The 16,131-nt window shown below is 41.8% G+C and overlaps 4 protein-coding genes across 6 annotated transcripts; 3 read left to right on the forward strand and 1 right to left on the reverse strand.

Moving 5' to 3' along the window:
• Positions 1 to 195: 195 nt before the first annotated feature.
• LOC108107602 (UDP-glucosyltransferase 2) lies at positions 196 to 2,274 on the forward strand. The gene is made up of 4 exons (XM_017215167.1): positions 196 to 911; positions 972 to 1,381; positions 1,446 to 1,558; positions 1,615 to 2,274. Exons 1-4 carry the CDS (start codon positions 253 to 255, stop codon positions 2,182 to 2,184), a joined length of 1,752 nt encoding a protein of 583 aa, XP_017070656.1. The 5' UTR covers positions 196 to 252; the 3' UTR covers positions 2,185 to 2,274.
• Positions 2,275 to 5,992: 3,718 nt separating this feature from the next.
• Positions 5,993 to 8,139, forward strand: LOC108108036 (cytochrome P450 302a1, mitochondrial). Of its 2 annotated transcripts, none has more exons than XM_017215908.1 (4): positions 5,993 to 6,561; positions 7,039 to 7,640; positions 7,700 to 7,897; positions 7,983 to 8,139. In XM_017215908.1, exons 1-4 carry the CDS (start codon positions 6,012 to 6,014, stop codon positions 8,100 to 8,102), a joined length of 1,470 nt encoding a protein of 489 aa, XP_017071397.1. In that variant the 5' UTR covers positions 5,993 to 6,011; the 3' UTR covers positions 8,103 to 8,139. The 2 variants fall into 2 exon arrangements, with proteins under 2 accessions (XP_017071397.1, XP_017071398.1); XM_017215909.1 differs by lacking the exon at positions 5,993 to 6,561 and adding an exon at positions 6,903 to 6,974.
• Positions 8,140 to 8,174: 35 nt separating this feature from the next.
• LOC108108034 (bone morphogenetic protein receptor type-2) lies at positions 8,175 to 16,054 on the reverse strand. Of its 2 annotated transcripts, none has more exons than XM_017215906.2 (6): positions 15,580 to 16,054; positions 12,166 to 12,327; positions 11,872 to 12,099; positions 11,235 to 11,804; positions 10,347 to 11,170; positions 8,175 to 10,287 (listed from the first exon to the last, which is right to left on the reverse strand). In XM_017215906.2, the coding sequence occupies exons 2-6, from the start codon at positions 12,230 to 12,232 to the stop codon at positions 9,244 to 9,246; spliced, it is 2,733 nt and encodes a 910-aa protein (XP_017071395.1). In that variant the 5' UTR covers positions 12,233 to 12,327; positions 15,580 to 16,054; the 3' UTR covers positions 8,175 to 9,243. The 2 variants fall into 2 exon arrangements, with proteins under 2 accessions (XP_017071395.1, XP_017071396.1); XM_017215907.1 differs by lacking the exon at positions 15,580 to 16,054 and adding an exon at positions 12,422 to 12,505.
• LOC108108038 lies at positions 13,551 to 14,368 on the forward strand. Its single transcript, XM_017215912.2, has 2 exons — positions 13,551 to 13,787; positions 13,847 to 14,368. The coding sequence occupies exons 1-2, from the start codon at positions 13,776 to 13,778 to the stop codon at positions 14,237 to 14,239; spliced, it is 405 nt and encodes a 134-aa protein (XP_017071401.1). The 5' UTR covers positions 13,551 to 13,775; the 3' UTR covers positions 14,240 to 14,368.
• Positions 16,055 to 16,131: the final 77 nt, after the last annotated feature.

Below are 16,131 nucleotides of genomic sequence, written 5' to 3' on the forward strand. Positions count from 1 at the left end.
TTTTATTTAACAAAAATGTTAACTTTGAGATTCCTATTCATTCACATTTCAGTTTCCCAAAAGTTTTCTTATCACAGCCAGCCTATGCCAGCTTGTCACTGTTCGGCTACGATTCGTCGTCATAATCACACTGATATCATTGGAAAAACAAATCCGATTGAAACTTTATCAGTGGGACAAACAAACTACCCGGAAAATCTTATCAGTAGGGCTACCCAAAACGTGACTCAGTCGTGAAAAGAAAGTGCAGCAATGAAGGTATTTTTTCCGCTTCCAGTGCTCCTACTTTTTGGTAGCATTTGCTCGTCAAAAGCAGCCGATATCCTATTCCTGGTGAGCACAGCTAAGCACAACAATCCGGCCTGGTCGATGTCCCTTATTGACGCCTTGGTAGCCAATGGTCATAATTTGGTAGTGGTTAGTACAGCTCCTAATCCGGAGCCAAAGAAGCAAGTGGATGGTCTGTTGTACTATCATCTGCCCAACGAATACGATGTGATGCGGAAGCACTTCATATCCCAAGATACTCGGAAGTACCAGAAGATGATGACGCTCAAGCAGCTCCTGGTGTGGTACGAGGTTCTCTTGGGCAGCTGCAGTACCCTTCTCAAGTCGAATACCATGAACAGTAAGGTGGTGGAGTTGGCCGCCCAACTAAGCATGGACTTCGAACTGATAATTACGGATGTTACTCAAGGCGTGGAGTGCCTAATGGATATGTATCCCTTGTGGCGTTCTAAGCCCATTCTTGGCTTGAGTGCTGGCAAGCTCAGCCCGGACTTAATCTCTATGCTTCAGGCGGAAAACACTATAAGTGCATCCAGGATACCGCACCATATCAGTCAGTTTCCCAAAGGGATGAGCTACTTAGATCGACTTTACAACCATATCATGTACTACGCAGAGCCACTGTGAGTTTGGTATTACTTTGCTATCAGAAAAACATAACTTTCACTTTTCCCATAACTTAGAATTCGCTTTCAGATCGTTCGCCCCGTTCTGAAAGGTCTGCTGAAGCAGGAAAATGGTTATCCTACTTTACAACTAGTGCTGCTAAACACACATCCATCCTTAGACTATGTACAGAATCTTCCGCCCGGGGTCATCGAAGTGGGAGGACTTCACATCAAGAGAGAGGTCAGTCCTCTGCCCACTTATATTCAGGAGTTCACTCAGAAGTTCATCGATGGCATCGTTTATATCAATATTCCCTATGTCGAGTATATGAACGGTCAGGGAGTTCAAGCTGTGTTCAAGATGATACTCAACAATCCCAACTGTGGTTTTATATGGAATGTGCAGGATATGGACCTTGTGCCGGAAGAGAAACCAAATTTGTTAACCCTTCATGTGGATCAGTCACTGCAGCAGGATATTTTGGGTGAGATTGAAGGTTCCTACTCTGTCTGAAAACTTTAAATCTAATTTACCTCCCAAATGATTAGCTTTAAATTACGTTAAGGGATTCCTTAATCATGGCGATAGCTTCAGTCTTCAGGAGGCCGTCCACAATGGAGTGCCTGTTGTTGTGCTTCCCCTGAAACTGGAAGAGTTTAATGTAAGTATTAATAATTATTAAATTTCATATATAATAGTTTTTACTTCGCCTTGCAGAATGCCCAGCGTGTTAAGGAACGCAACCTGGGTGTGGTGATCCAGGCAAGTGATTTTGACCAGAAATCTCTGGCTGATGCCCTCAAGCGGATTCTCAATGATGAACGATTTACCAGTGCCATCTACCAGGCACAAGTAAGATTCCGTAACCGTCCGCAATCCCCTCTAGAGTTGGCCGTATGGCATGTTGAAAAGCTAATCGCCGAGCCACGTTTGTTTAATAATTTCGCACAGACCGAGGCCCTTGCCCAAAATTTCTTTGTGGCTCATTCCCTAGATGTGCTTCTGCCTCCTTTGGTTATTCTTCTCTTTGTGGTTGTAAATGGAAGTTTTTTGGTGTTGATCTTCTTCCAATCTGGAAAAAATCCCACTAAGGAAAAGAAACCTAAAGCTGAGTCATCAAAGAAGCGCAAAAAGGAGAAAAAAGAATCCATGAATTCCGAACCAAAGAATATTACACTCATGAATGACAGCACTTTAATCGAAGATTTAAATGAGGAGATTCTTGAAGGGGAGGAGCAGTTACTTATGGAGGATAAAAAGCGTCTGAAGGTGAAGAAAGATGACTAAACATGTGCATTACTTTTTCCCTATTTTTAAGTTCAATAATATATCAAAAAAGACTGTTAATAAATGTTAAATGTAACGATCTCCCCAAAATTGCTGACTTCGATTGTTTTCCCCCTTATAGGGAATGTAAGCTAAACAATGTTAACATACTTGATATGCAAATATGTACTGAGACTGGTACACAGCTTAACGGGGAATTAAATTACAAAATCAACGAGGTATAACATTCTATATTCTGACCAATTTTGGCTTTGTAATGAAGAAAATACTGATATTTTGGGGCACAAATCGAAACAGGGCGATTTTCGCATTTTTGGAAAGGGGTAACATCATAAAATTTAACGAAAAATCTGAAAAAATGCACTTTTTGAGTGTGGTACACAGTTCGACGGGGAATTTAAATACGAACTCAACAAGATATAACATTCGATGATACGATCATCTTTGGCGGTGTAATAAGGAAAATACTGATATTTTGGGGCACAAATCGGGACAGAGCGATTTTCGCATTTTCGGAAAGGGGTAACATCATTAAATTTTACGAAAAATCTGAAAAAATGCACTTTTTGAGTGTGGTACACAGTTCGACGGGGAATTTAAATACGAACTCAACAAGATATAACATTCCACGATACGATCATCTTTGGCGGTGTAATGAGAAAAATACTGATATTTTGGGGCACAAATCGGGACAGAGCGATTTTCGCATTTTCGGAAAGGGGTAACATCATTAAATTTTACGAAAAATCTGAAAAAATTCACTTTTTCAGTGTAGTACACAGTTCGACGGGGAATTTAAATACGAACTCAACAAGATATAACATTCCATGATACGATCATCTTTGGCGGTGTAATGGGGAAAATACTGATATTTTGGCCATTAAATCTGGACAGAGTGATTTTCGTATTTTCGGAAAGGGGTAACATCATTAAATTTTACGAAAAATCTGAAAAAATGCACTTTTTGAGTGTGGTACACAGTTCGACGGGGAATTTAAATACGAACTCAACAAGATATAACATTCCATGATACGATCATCTTTGGCGGTGTAATGGGGAAAATACTGATATTTTGGGGCACAAATCGGGACAGAGCGATTTTCGCATTTTCGGAAAGGGGTAACATCATTAAATTTTACGAAAAATCTGAAAAAATGCACTTTTTGAGTGTGGTACACAGTTCGACGGGGAATTTAAATACGAACTCAACAAGATATAACATTCCATGATACGATCATCTTTGGCGGTGTAATGAGAAAAATAGTGATATTTTGGGGCACAAATCGGGACAGAGCGATTTTCGCATTTTCGGAAAGGGGTAACATCATTAAATTTTACGAAAAATCTGAAAAAATTCACTTTTTCAGTGTAGTACACAGTTCGACGGGGAATTTAAATACGAACTCAACAAGATATAACATTCCATGATACGATCATCTTTGGCGGTGTAATGAGAAAAATAGTGATATTTTGGGGCACAAATCGGGACAGAGCGATTTTCGCATTTTCGGAAAGGAGTAACATCATTAAATTTTACGAAAAATCTGAAAAAATTCACTTTTTCAGTGTAGTACACAGTTCGACGGGGAATTTAAATACGAACTCAACAAGATATAACATTCCATGATACGATCATCTTTGGCGGTGTAATGAGAAAAATAGTGATATTTTGGGGCACAAATCGGGACAGAGCGATTTTCGCATTTTCGGAAAGGGGTAACATCATTAAATTTTACGAAAAATCTGAAAAAATTTACTTTTTGAGTGTGGTACACAGTTCGACGGGGAATTTAAATACGAACTCAACAAGATATAACATTCCATGATACGATCATCTTTGGCGGTGTAATGGGGAAAATACTAATATTTTGGGGCACGAATCGGGAAAGAGCGATTTTCGCATTTTCGGAAAGGGGTAACATCATTAAATTTTACGAAAAATCTGAAAAAATTCACTTTTTGAGTGTGGTACACAGTTCGACGGGGAATTTAAATACGAACTCAACAAGATATAACATTCCATGATACGATCATCTTTGGCGGTGTAATGAGAAAAATAGTGATATTTTGGGGCACAAATCGGGACAGAGCGATTTTCGCATTTTCGGAAAGGGGTAACATCATTAAATTTTACGAAAAATCTGAAAAAATTCACTTTTTGAGTGTGGTACACAGTTCGACGGGGAATTTAAATACGAACTCAACAAGATATAACATTCCATGATACGATCATCTTTGGCGGTGTAATGGGGAAAATACTGATATTTTGGCCATTAAATCTGGACAGAGTGATTTTCGTATTTTCGGAAAGGGGTAACATCATTAAATTTTACGAAAAATCTGAAAAAATGCACTTTTTGAGTGTGGTACACAGTTCGACGGGGAATTTAAATACGAACTCAACAAGATATAACATTCCATGATACGATCATCTTTGGCGGTGTAATGGGGAAAATACTGATATTTTGGGGCACAAATCGGGACAGAGCGATTTTCGCATTTTCGGAAAGGGGTAACATCATTAAATTTTACGAAAAATCTGAAAAAATGCACTTTTTGAGTGTGGTACACAGTTCGACGGGGAATTTAAATACGAACTCAACAAGATATAACATTCCATGATACGATCATCTTTGGCGGTGTAATGAGAAAAATACTGATATTTTGGGGCACAAATCGGGACAGAGCGATTTTCGCATTTTCGGAAAGGGGTAACATCATTAAATTTTACGAAAAATCTGAAAAAATTCACTTTTTCAGTGTAGTACACAGTTCGACGGGGAATTTAAATACGAACTCAACAAGATATAACATTCCATGATACGATCATCTTTGGCGGTGTAATGAGAAAAATAGTGATATTTTGGGGCACAAATCGGGACAGAGCGATTTTCGCATTTTCGGAAAGGGGTAACATCATTAAATTTTACGAAAAATCTGAAAAAATTTACTTTTTGAGTGTGGTACACAGTTCGACGGGGGAATTTAAATACGAACTCAACAAGATATAACATTCCATGATACGATCATCTTTGGCGGTGTAATGAGAAAAATACTGATATTTTGGGGCACAAATCGGGACAGAGCGATTTTAGCATTTTCGGAAAGGGGTAACATCATAAAATTTGTCGAAAATCTGAAAATATTCACTTTTTGAGTGTGGTACACAGTTCGGCGGGAACTTTTATTCTTATTTGAAGTTCAATAATATATCAAAAAAAGAGGAGGAATGGAGGAATTTCCTTATAGGAATTTTAACCTATATAAACGATGTTAAAACACATATGAAAACTATTGAGGGTATCTATATTTGGCAGAATGCCAATTTAAATGCTAATCGAATAATGAGGTAAGAAATCGTTTGTCATATTAAATCTGGGGCAATGCAATATTCACATCCGCGATGAAACCTACACTTAACGATTTTTATTAATTTCAAATATAGGTAAAATTTATAAGGAACTGAAGTTTTTGAAATATTATAATTAAAAATATATGTCACTTAATATAGTTATTTAATAAAAACTAACTAGCTTTTAAATAACAATTAATAACTTTACACCCCAAAAGCAGACTACATCTTATGACCATTTCAACAGGTTTACAAATTCGGCTCTCTTAAAACTAAGAAAGTGAGAACTCTCTAAGAGTAACCTCAGGTAAAGAAATCGAAGGCAGATTCACCACAGGTAGGCACCACCTCGGACCCAGAGTGCGATTTTATGCCTTTTGCCAGAATGCTGAGCCGGCAATAAAACTCCCAAACCCATGTAACCTTCAGTGCATTTCTAGAATTTGCCGCGAAAAGAACAGAGAACCGAGTAAAAATGCTGACCAAACTGTTGAAGATTAGTTGCACTTCGACGCAGTGCACCTTTGCCAAGCCCTATCAAGCGATTCCAGGACCCCGAGGACCGTTTGGGTTGGGTAATCTATATAATTACCTACCCGGAATCGGATCCTACTCCTGGCTTAAGTTGCACCAAGCCGGTCAAGATAAGTACAAGAAATATGGCGCAATCGTTAGGGAAACTATAGTTCCCGGACAGGATATCGTCTGGTTGTATGATCCCCGGGATATAGCTTCTCTGCTCAACGAACGGGATTGCCCACAGAGAAGGAGTCATCTGGCATTGGCCCAATATCGTAAAAATCGACCGGAAGTTTACAAGACCACTGGCTTGCTGCCTACCAATGGTCCGGAGTGGTGGCGTCTACGTGCCCAGCTGCAAAAGGAGCTGAGCGCACCAAAGAGTGTGAGGAACTTCGTCTGCCAAGTAGATGGAGTGACCAAAGAGTTCCTCAGATTTCTACAAGAGTCGAGCGAAGGAAATGCTATTGATATGCTGCCCAAACTCACCAGATTGAATTTGGAATGTGAGTACAGATCGACTCTGAAATAACTTAAATATTCTATTAAGTATTTGAAATTCAAACTTTGAAAGCAGCAACTTCCCGTTCATCTGAATTTCTTGAACAAGGTTTATCTCGAAAATACCGTTTCTAGGTCTATGATAATGTCAGGTTAGTTGATATGTAAAAGCTATTTGGTGAGGAAATATTTATTAATAGACTCAAGGCTTACTTCACGATTAAGGATTCTAGAAAGTTTTTGTAATTCTAAAATTGTTAAAGATTAGCATTTTTCGAACTTGGATTGTTTCATAAATACCGCTCAGAGATCTACCATCAAGTCAGGTTGTTTTTGTCATATGAAGTGAGAACATGCACTTCTATCTGGTGACAATAAATTTATTAGGCAAACTTAGAGTTTACTTCAGGATTCGGTGGTAGTGACAGCAGTTTAAAGTCCTTCAGGACAAATCTAATAAATATATCATCTCTTTTCTTTAGTAACCTGCCTGCTCACCTTTGGAGCCCGTCTGCAGTCCTTTTCCCCCAAGGAACAAGATCATAAATCCCGTTCCACCCGCTTGATGGATGCAGCGGAGACCACCAATAGCTGTATCCTGCCCACAGATCAGGGTCTCCAACTGTGGCGTTTCCTGGAGACCCCTAGCTTTCGAAAACTTAGCCAGGCCCAATCCTACATGGAGGGCGTGGCCTTGGAACTACTAGAAGAGAACATAAAGAACGGTTCAATAGGATCTTCATTGATATCAGCATATCTAAAGAATCCTGAACTTGATCGCAGTGATGTGGTGGGCACTGCTGCAGATTTGCTTTTAGCTGGCATCGATACCACCTCATATGCCTCCGCATTCCTACTCTATCATGTGGCCCGCAATCCGGAGGTCCAGCAGAGACTCTATGAGGAAGCCAAGCGAGTGCTTCCCAATCCCAAAGATCAACTATCTATGGATGCCTTGAGAACTGATATCACATATACCAGGGCTGTCCTTAAGGAATCATTGCGCTTGAATCCAATCGCTGTAGGTGTGGGCAGAATTCTTAACCAGGATGCGGTCTTCAGTGGTTACTTTGTGCCAAAAGGGGTAAGTTTTTGTGCTTAGAAATTCAAATTATTTGAGAACTTACGGGTGTTCTCCTGCAGACCACTGTCGTGACCCAGAACATGGTTGCCTGTCGCCTGGAGCAGCACTTCCAGGATCCCTTACGCTTCCAGCCTGATCGATGGCTCCAGCACCGCAGTGCCCTCAATCCCTACCTGGTTCTACCCTTCGGCCATGGAATGCGAGCCTGCATAGCCCGTCGTTTGGCCGAACAGAATATGCACATTTTGCTCCTCAGGGTGAGCTAAAGGAACCAGATCAGCACTTTGCGGTCACCAAATTTATGCCACAATGTTTATGCCATTCATTTTATTCGATTTTCAGCTGCTGCGGGAATACGAATTGATTTGGAGTGGATCTGATGAAGAGCTGGATGTGAAGACCTTGCTGATAAACAAGCCCGATGCTCCCGTTCTCATCGATCTGCGATTGCGAAGTGAATAAGTTTAAGATATTAGTTGACAGAGGAAAAAGACTGAGAGATATGAGACTGTATCACTTTTAAATAATTCGTTTATTAATTATATTAAATTAGTTTATAATTATAATTAGTGTAAATTATATATAACTAGACTTGCATTTAATGTGATTGAAAGGCTGCGGGTGTTTTGGTCTAAGTACTAAAGAGAACGACAAAAAGGCATTCATCGAAAATTCATCCAAAGGGGTATACTAAATAGAGTTGCCAAATACTCGAACAAATGGGTACAGGGTTGTCATTTCATCCAATTAAGGATATACAATTTGTTAACCAGATATTTTCTTTCGAGTATTTTGTGCTCTTTTTTTTCGTATTTTTGTATACATGTTTTCAGTATGCTGACAACCCTAGTTCGGGGGCTTTAATGTGTAATTATGTATGACTAAATATTCCAGTACAATGTTTAGTTAAAGATATACTCTTAATGCAGTTCGTTACTATATATGGCTCTATAAAAGTGGTCCGACCAATCCCCTTCTGTCTTCATTCCCCTTCTGCCTTAAGCTCAACTCGAGTGAAAACCGTACATACATATACAAACTATATAGACTTCCTGTTTCCTGTTTCCTGTTTCGCTCTTGTCCAAGTTCAAGTCAAAAATATATATGTGTGTTTGTGTGATACTATATACTGCTATATACTGATACTCGTACGATTCTAGTCTGATCTAACCTATAAGGACTTTGGTTGTTTGCCGCACTACACGCTAGGATGATTGGTGAAAAAATACATCTAGATATACACATACGATCTTTGAACTCCCCTGCTACTATGTTCGAAAAATAAATGTTTATGGGATCCGGTTTGTTAGTCTTCAAATTCAAACATCCTTTCGATTTCATGATGTATGAATCCTGTGCAATAATTAATTGGATTTCTTTAGCTTTGCTCTGACTTGAAATCGAACTGAATTGAGAATAAGAAAACCAAAACTGTTATCCTTTCGGTTTCGTGAGAAGACTTTTCCAGGAAGCGATTCGAGTCTTCTGCTCTGCCCTATGGCTATCGTTGAATATGTGTTCGATGAAGGATGAGATATGGGTTTTGATTCAAGTCCTGCTGCTTTTGATTAGTTTATAGTTCCAGCAGCAGAACCTCCTCATGCTAGAGGATATTCAGCAGGGAGGAGTCCATCATCCGATCATCGTACAGACTTAGGGTCTTGCTGGCTCTGGCCTTCCGCACAGATGGCGGTACATCTCCCGGGGTCTTGACCCGTTCGCTGGGATCCCTCAGTCGCTCACTGCTCCCCCGACCGCTGAAGACCTCGCGGAATACCTCCAAGCTGTGCTGCCGTCGCATCTGCTGCTCCGTCGGCGGACCCTGGCCCATGGTGACCATCAGGGAGTTGGTGCGCAGGTGACCGGGTCTTCGTTTCGGAGCGGGACGGGTGAGGGTCTGCAGCTCGCTACCATGACTCTGGATGGAGTTATTATTGGTGCTGCCGTTGATGTGCTTGATCAGACTGCTGGACAGCGAACGTGGTACTATGTGAGCCGGAGTTCCCGTCCGTTGCTCTGCACTCCTTAGTTGAACGGGCGGGGGCTTATCGAGGCGAGGACTCAGGTCCAGGTTGTTTGGACGACGTAGAGCGGTCACCAGATTTGACTTCTCCTCGCCCAACTGCAATTGACGGCACAACTCCTCCGCATGCTCCTTACGGAAGAGTTTCTTGTGGATCAGGGCTCTTACACCATGCCATCCCCTTAGCTTCTGATCCGTGTTCTGCTGCTTGGGAAATCCCTGACCCAAACAGGAATTCGTATTCCCCCCGGCGCTGACAATCGTGTTCTTCTGCTGCTGCTGGTGGTGATGGCTAGCTATGAGCTCCTCCACACTCACATCATGCTCCAGGCAGGATAGTGAGTTCTCCTGTGGCTGTGTCTGGAAACTATGCTTCTTGCTCCGCTCTACGAGAACCGGAGGTGTACGCATTTGTAATGGTGCCAGATTACGTTCCTGACAGGGATTCCTGCCCTGATACGGCTGTAATTGCTGTTGCGGATAGCTCAGGTGATTCTTTTCCCGTTCCAAGGCAGCTAGAGGTAGCTGCTGATTGGGAGGTGGCTGTATGAGACCCGTGGTATCCGAGCTCATCTGGTGGTGCACTGCAGCCGAAGTAGTCGTTGTGGTTATGACATTCACACTCTGAAAAATAGAAAAAGATTTATGAATATTTATTAAAAAGAACTTAACAATTTTCTTACCTGTTCCGCGTTTCCATTGGCCACCAGATTGTTGGTGTTCAGCAGTGGGCTGGCAGGCTGAGCTTGTGCTCGTGGTCTCAAAGTTGACATCTCCTGCATGCGTTCTTCGGCACACAAGGAAGTCAACCTGGCATCTGCATCATGGTCCCAACAGTCCTCGCAGGTATCTCGTACCACCTTCGCCGCAGCACCACCTCCCCAGCCGGCGGGAAACAAAGGACGCGCCTTGTGGCGCACCACCAAAGCCTGCATTTGATCGAAACTGGGATGGGAGCCTACTTCCTGCTCATAGGGAGCCTTATAGGGAGGCGTTGCCTGTCCTGGAGCGTAGAAGTCCGAACAGCGGGTTGCCACTTCCCAGAGCACCAAACCCAAGGCATAGACATCCATTTGCTTCAACGAGGTTTCGCAATCTCTCAGATTTACAGCTCCTTCCAGCAATTCCGGAGCCATGTAGCGAAGGGTGCCCACCTCATTGATGCTCTTCGTTTCCGCCATTGCCACCTCGCCCTTGTACTCGTACTTGGAGCCAAAGACCTTGAGTGCAAAACCAAAATCCGCAATACAGCAGCTGAGATCTGCTTGAACCAATACGTTCCTGGTATTGATATCCCGATGGGCCACACATGGCTTATGCTGATCCCCCAGCCGTAGTTCCGTGTGGAGATGCGAGATTCCTCTGGTGATGGATCGCAACATCCCGCAGCATTCGCTGAAGGTCAACGTGTTGGCTATTAACCAATCCTGGAGGCATCCTAATGGAGCCAAGGAAAGCACCAACTGGTACTCCATCCGCCCGTCCATCGTGCAGCGTTCATCATAGCCTTTGGAAGGGAATAAAGATAGGGCTTAAAATATTTGTTAAAAGGCAAAAAGAAGAATTCTTACCAAAGTAGCTCAACAGGGCAGGACACTCCATCAAGGGCAGAGCATAGATATTCCTCTCGTTGACATAGTACTGGTGGTGCTCTTCAGGATAAATCTTAACTGCTACCTCCTGGTCGTGCAGCAGTCCCTTCATCACAGTTCCGTACTTGCCGCTTCCCAACATTCCGATCAAATTCATATTATCCACATTTCGGAGATTGGAGCTGTAACCAGGACCCGATGGCGCCAGAGGTGATTCCTCGGGCTCCGGTTTCTCCTTTGCTGTCCGGCAATACTGTACGGCCAGGAAGATGCCAATTATGAGGGCTGTCAATCCACCGGCAAGGCCCAGCATTGTGCTGGCCAAAAAGGACTGATGCTGCTTTTCAGTGGCCCGATTGGTGAGCGATGACCTTCCTTCGTTGGAACCCAGTTCCAGAGGAGCAGGTTCCACCACGGTAAACTGATCATTGCAAACATCCCCCGAGCAGCAGCAATAGTACCAGGAACTTTTCTTAGAAGTTGGAGCAGAGCTGGTGCACTCTGACTGACTGCAGATTGAAGTGCGATCCGTGTTGTCCTTCCAGCAACCTGATAAAAGATTTACCCAGAGAAATTAGTACGCAAAATGTACTTTTTGTAACCTTTGTGGACTTACCCTGCTTGATAATCTTCGTTCCATTGGGCGTCTGGTTCCAGAGTGTAAAGCAGAAGGTATCGCCATCATTGCACGTCCGTCTATGTGGTTCTGTGGGCACAGGCGTTGACTCTACCTGCTGCTGTTCCTGCATTTCGTCACTAGAGTCCTGATCGCCGTCATCATCATGGAAGGTGTTGTCATTCTCCTGAAAGCTCATACAGCTATACTGGCGACTGGGAACAGGTGCTAATCAAATCAGAAAATTTCCATTCATAAATATTTCATAGATAACAATGAATTAGAAGTACTCACATGCTCTGCCCAGTGAGATCAGGGCCAACAGAAGAAGCCAAGGCCAAGTATAGATAATCCAATTCATGTTTGGAATCCTTTGATGGGCCACCTTCAATATGAATTTCTTTCAATGACCCTGATTGCCCAACTGCCAACGAATGTTACGGCATTTTGTACAACCTGAAAGAGCGTAAAAGTTTATAAATACTGAGTTGTCTTCTTTACCGAATAGCATCTACGCAGGAATTATCAATAGATTGCCACACTCTCGCACCCTTTCCAACCTCTGTCCCCCGACACATTGGTCTCACATTCGGTTTGCGTATCAATAGACGATGACAATTCGCGAGCTCAGCGACATTATCAAGCCAACTGCCGATGATAATGGCCAGACCCAAATACTCGCACAGTTCCAGTTCCAGTTCCAACCCCAAACCCGAACCCGAACCCGAATCGTAACGATCGTGAAGCGTCTCAGTCGATGTCTGTCTAGATCATGGGGAGTGGGGGAAACCTATGGGGAACTACGAGCACCCACCCACTCCAAGTCTCGGGGGAACTGTTGCACTTTGGAACCCATTTGGAACCAGGCGCCGCCAGAATAAGCAAAATTATTTCAGTTGTGATTCGAGTCCAATGATGTGGATCTCGACTAGGGAATACTCAAATCATTCAGCAAAAATAAAATCAAATATTTTATATCAAAACAAAGTCTAATGAATTACAGAACTTTAGGAATTTTGGTATAACTATTTGTAGTATTTATGAGTATGATTTAGTATTTACTTTGTATGATTTATAAGACCAACTTATGTTAATCCTATAGCTTATATACCCCTGAACTTTTAAGTATTTTAACACGCATTCTCAAAGCCTCTCCGCCTACTTTACTCATTTCCCCTTGAATGCTGATTAGAACATTTTGCAGGCATTAATTATGTGGCTGGTTAAACTTATTACGCTCTACTCCCCTCCAATTATAGGGTACGTAGGTATGTCTAACATACACACATACATATGTACATACACATATACATATACATATATACATATGTGTAAATGTGTTGATACCTAGCTAGTAACGAATTTGCATTTGCGACATTTGGGTTAATTGCGGGTGACGAGGCATGAAATTTAAAGCAAGATAAGCATTTTATCAGACAGGACAGGATACAGTTATCATGCGATTATGAAATCTCCGTACGCTATCTAAAGTCAATTATTTATGGCGTTTCCAATTCAAGAATTTCTTATTTACGAATCAAGAGTGAAAGCAAAATTATCTTCTCAAATCTCGCATTTTTTGGCTTTCCATTAATAAAGTTTTCGATTAGGAATGGAACGTGATGATATTTGATAACTATCGATTTAAAAAGTTGGCACATTGTTTTACGTCAACTAATTTCAATGAAAATTTGAGCTGACCTGCCATTTCGGTCAATTCGGAAAAATTGTCATCCTAACTTAAAAGTCATGAGTGGAGAATTTCTGTGCATTTACTTTATTTTCTGGCTCAGTGTGAATTTCGTCGGCTTCATTCTTGTACTAAACTATTTTTCTACTCTTACCAACATAGACTAAGCCATTGGAAATTATATTACTTGAAATTGTCGAAAGTTGATTTCAATATGAGTGACTTAGTAAGATGGTGCTTAATTATGGTCTTGTCGCATGTGATCTTCTTTTACCATGTTTTTAGAACCGTCACTGTCTTAGCAAGGAACCGGACACCATAGGGGACTCTAACAAGGTGAATTCCTCAGAAAAGAAGAAAGATTATTTTTTTGATGACCTAGCAAAAAACGCGGTATCGCAAATTGACGAGGTGAATGTTCCTTCTCCAGATGGGGATTCGAAGATACCAGGATTGCCGGCGAAGAAGGAAGAATCAGATGCTCTTGAAGATAACGCTTCGCGTTTTAAAAAGATCGGAGAAATTGTCAAATTGATTAATCTTCAATTGAAGGTTATTAACGTGACGTACGCCCCTAAGACCCTCGAAGAATATTTCATTGCCCAGCGTCAGAAAAAGCTCTGGAGGATGCGTCGCAGGGAGAGACGTGCTGCCCAGAAGGATAAGAACTCCCACTAGACTAGTCCCTGCTCCTTTTCGATTTTTGAGTTCATTTCTCATATCAGGGATTTTATAATATGTATTTGTATTTCGTAGTGCAAATATAATTTTGATCAGACGCTATATCTGCTTCTCTCCCCCTTTCAATGTCTTCTGTTTTCTTCTCCTTTCCTTCACTTGCAGCACATGCGCAGAAGAGAATCCAAGAGAGAGAGAGAGGTGTCTCTGACGCGCCAAAACAGGTTCTACTGGCGCTGTCTCAAGTGCTCCATGGAATGGGATGGACCGCGGGCTAGGAGGAGGGACCCGCCGGCTGCTCTCGCACGATAGCCGACGGCGCCAGTTAATTGCAAATACTGCTTGATTCCCTACATTTGGTAGGGCATAGACAAACATCCAATCAATAAAAAATATTTGGAATGATAAATTTATCCCAAAAATAATCTAATTTGGAATATTATAAGCTAATCTTCCTGTCCTACTAAATTGAACTCTCCTTCTTGTTATTAAGTAATATGTACTAAAAACTCCCTACTACATGATTAATTTCCCTGCATATACTAAATTTATAGTATTACTTTTACAGTTCGCGTAGGGTATGCAAATGTCATCAAAGTTTATTTTTCCATCTACACATTTGTGTGTTTGGTCCCCTCGCAAATGTTGTTCTTTGGGGCCTGATTAACTTTTTGCGTGCTGCGTGTGCATTTGTCCATGTCCCCATCCCCAGCCTCAACCCCATCCTCACAAGAATGCGACTGCAGCCCGAGCGATTCGGGATCCATCTTCGTTCTACAGATGCATTTGGCAAAACTGCGACATTCGCAGAACAAAAAGAAACGATGTAGAAAATCAATGCAAAAACACAAAAGTGCAGGCAGACGGAGAACAGCAAGAACAACAATGGTGAAGGGAATGTGAATGGGAATGGGTTCGTAGGTCTCTTGTTGACTTTTTTGTGCACAGAGAAAAAACCGTGTTCCTGGTTATTAATTGGTTTAGTTTTTGAGATTTTTAAATACATTTTTGAAGATATAAGATGTATGTTTTAAATTATTATTATTCTTATTCTTTTAATCCGTTTTAAGAGGGTTTTAATTTTAATAAGGTAAGTCTGAATATATTTTGAGTTCAAATAAGCTTGTAAGATTTTCTTTCAGTAAACTTTAGCTGTGTGCAGACAGAGTTTTCTGCCAGGGTGGGTGGCCCACCGTCTGCCCTTCTGCGTATTTGTGTGTGTGTACTTGCGCAGAGTGGAGTAAAAAATTGATTTTTCCAAGACATTTTCCAGCGTTGTTTGCGGAAAACATTTGCACAATTATGCACTATTTTAAACGCCACTAAAAAGCTAAACTTACACTTAATTCAGGGCGATTTAAGCACTGCACCTGCACTTATAGTTGTGTTACTTATTTTATTTAAATAAACCGAAAAAAGTTGCACACTCGCCGGAAAATTTTTATTGGGGCACCGGCGCCAGTTGCGTCTGCTGTGCGGCAGCAGTTTTTTTATATTTCTCCGCTTTTTGTGGCTTTTTTATGGCACTTTAAACAAGTTTGCTCGATAGGCGGGTCGTTGTTGCCGTTTCTGCCGTTTGATTTTTCGCAGCGCGCCACCTTCGCCCGCCGACTTTCGAGGAGTGAATGCGGTTTGCTGCTCTGCTCTGCTCTCCAATTTCCTCTCTTCACTGCTCCACTGCGGCAGAGCAGAAGAAGAGGAAGAAGCGGCATGCGTGTATTTACGAAGCTGCGTGGAATGCCGGACATAGCGATTGGAGCAGCTTTAAAAGAGAGCAAGTCAAAGAGAGGTAGGGAGAGAGAGAGAGAGTTAGGAAGTCGGCCAGCTTCGGGCACTTGTTGAGCTTATTATTGTGCACTGAAAAAAAAGTACTTATGAAAGAAAATTTAAGA

Source organism: Drosophila eugracilis, unplaced genomic scaffold (assembly GCF_018153835.1).
Source record: "Drosophila eugracilis isolate 14026-0451.02 unplaced genomic scaffold, ASM1815383v1 contig_2088, whole genome shotgun sequence".
Lineage (NCBI taxonomy): Eukaryota > Metazoa > Arthropoda > Insecta > Diptera > Drosophilidae > Drosophila > Drosophila eugracilis.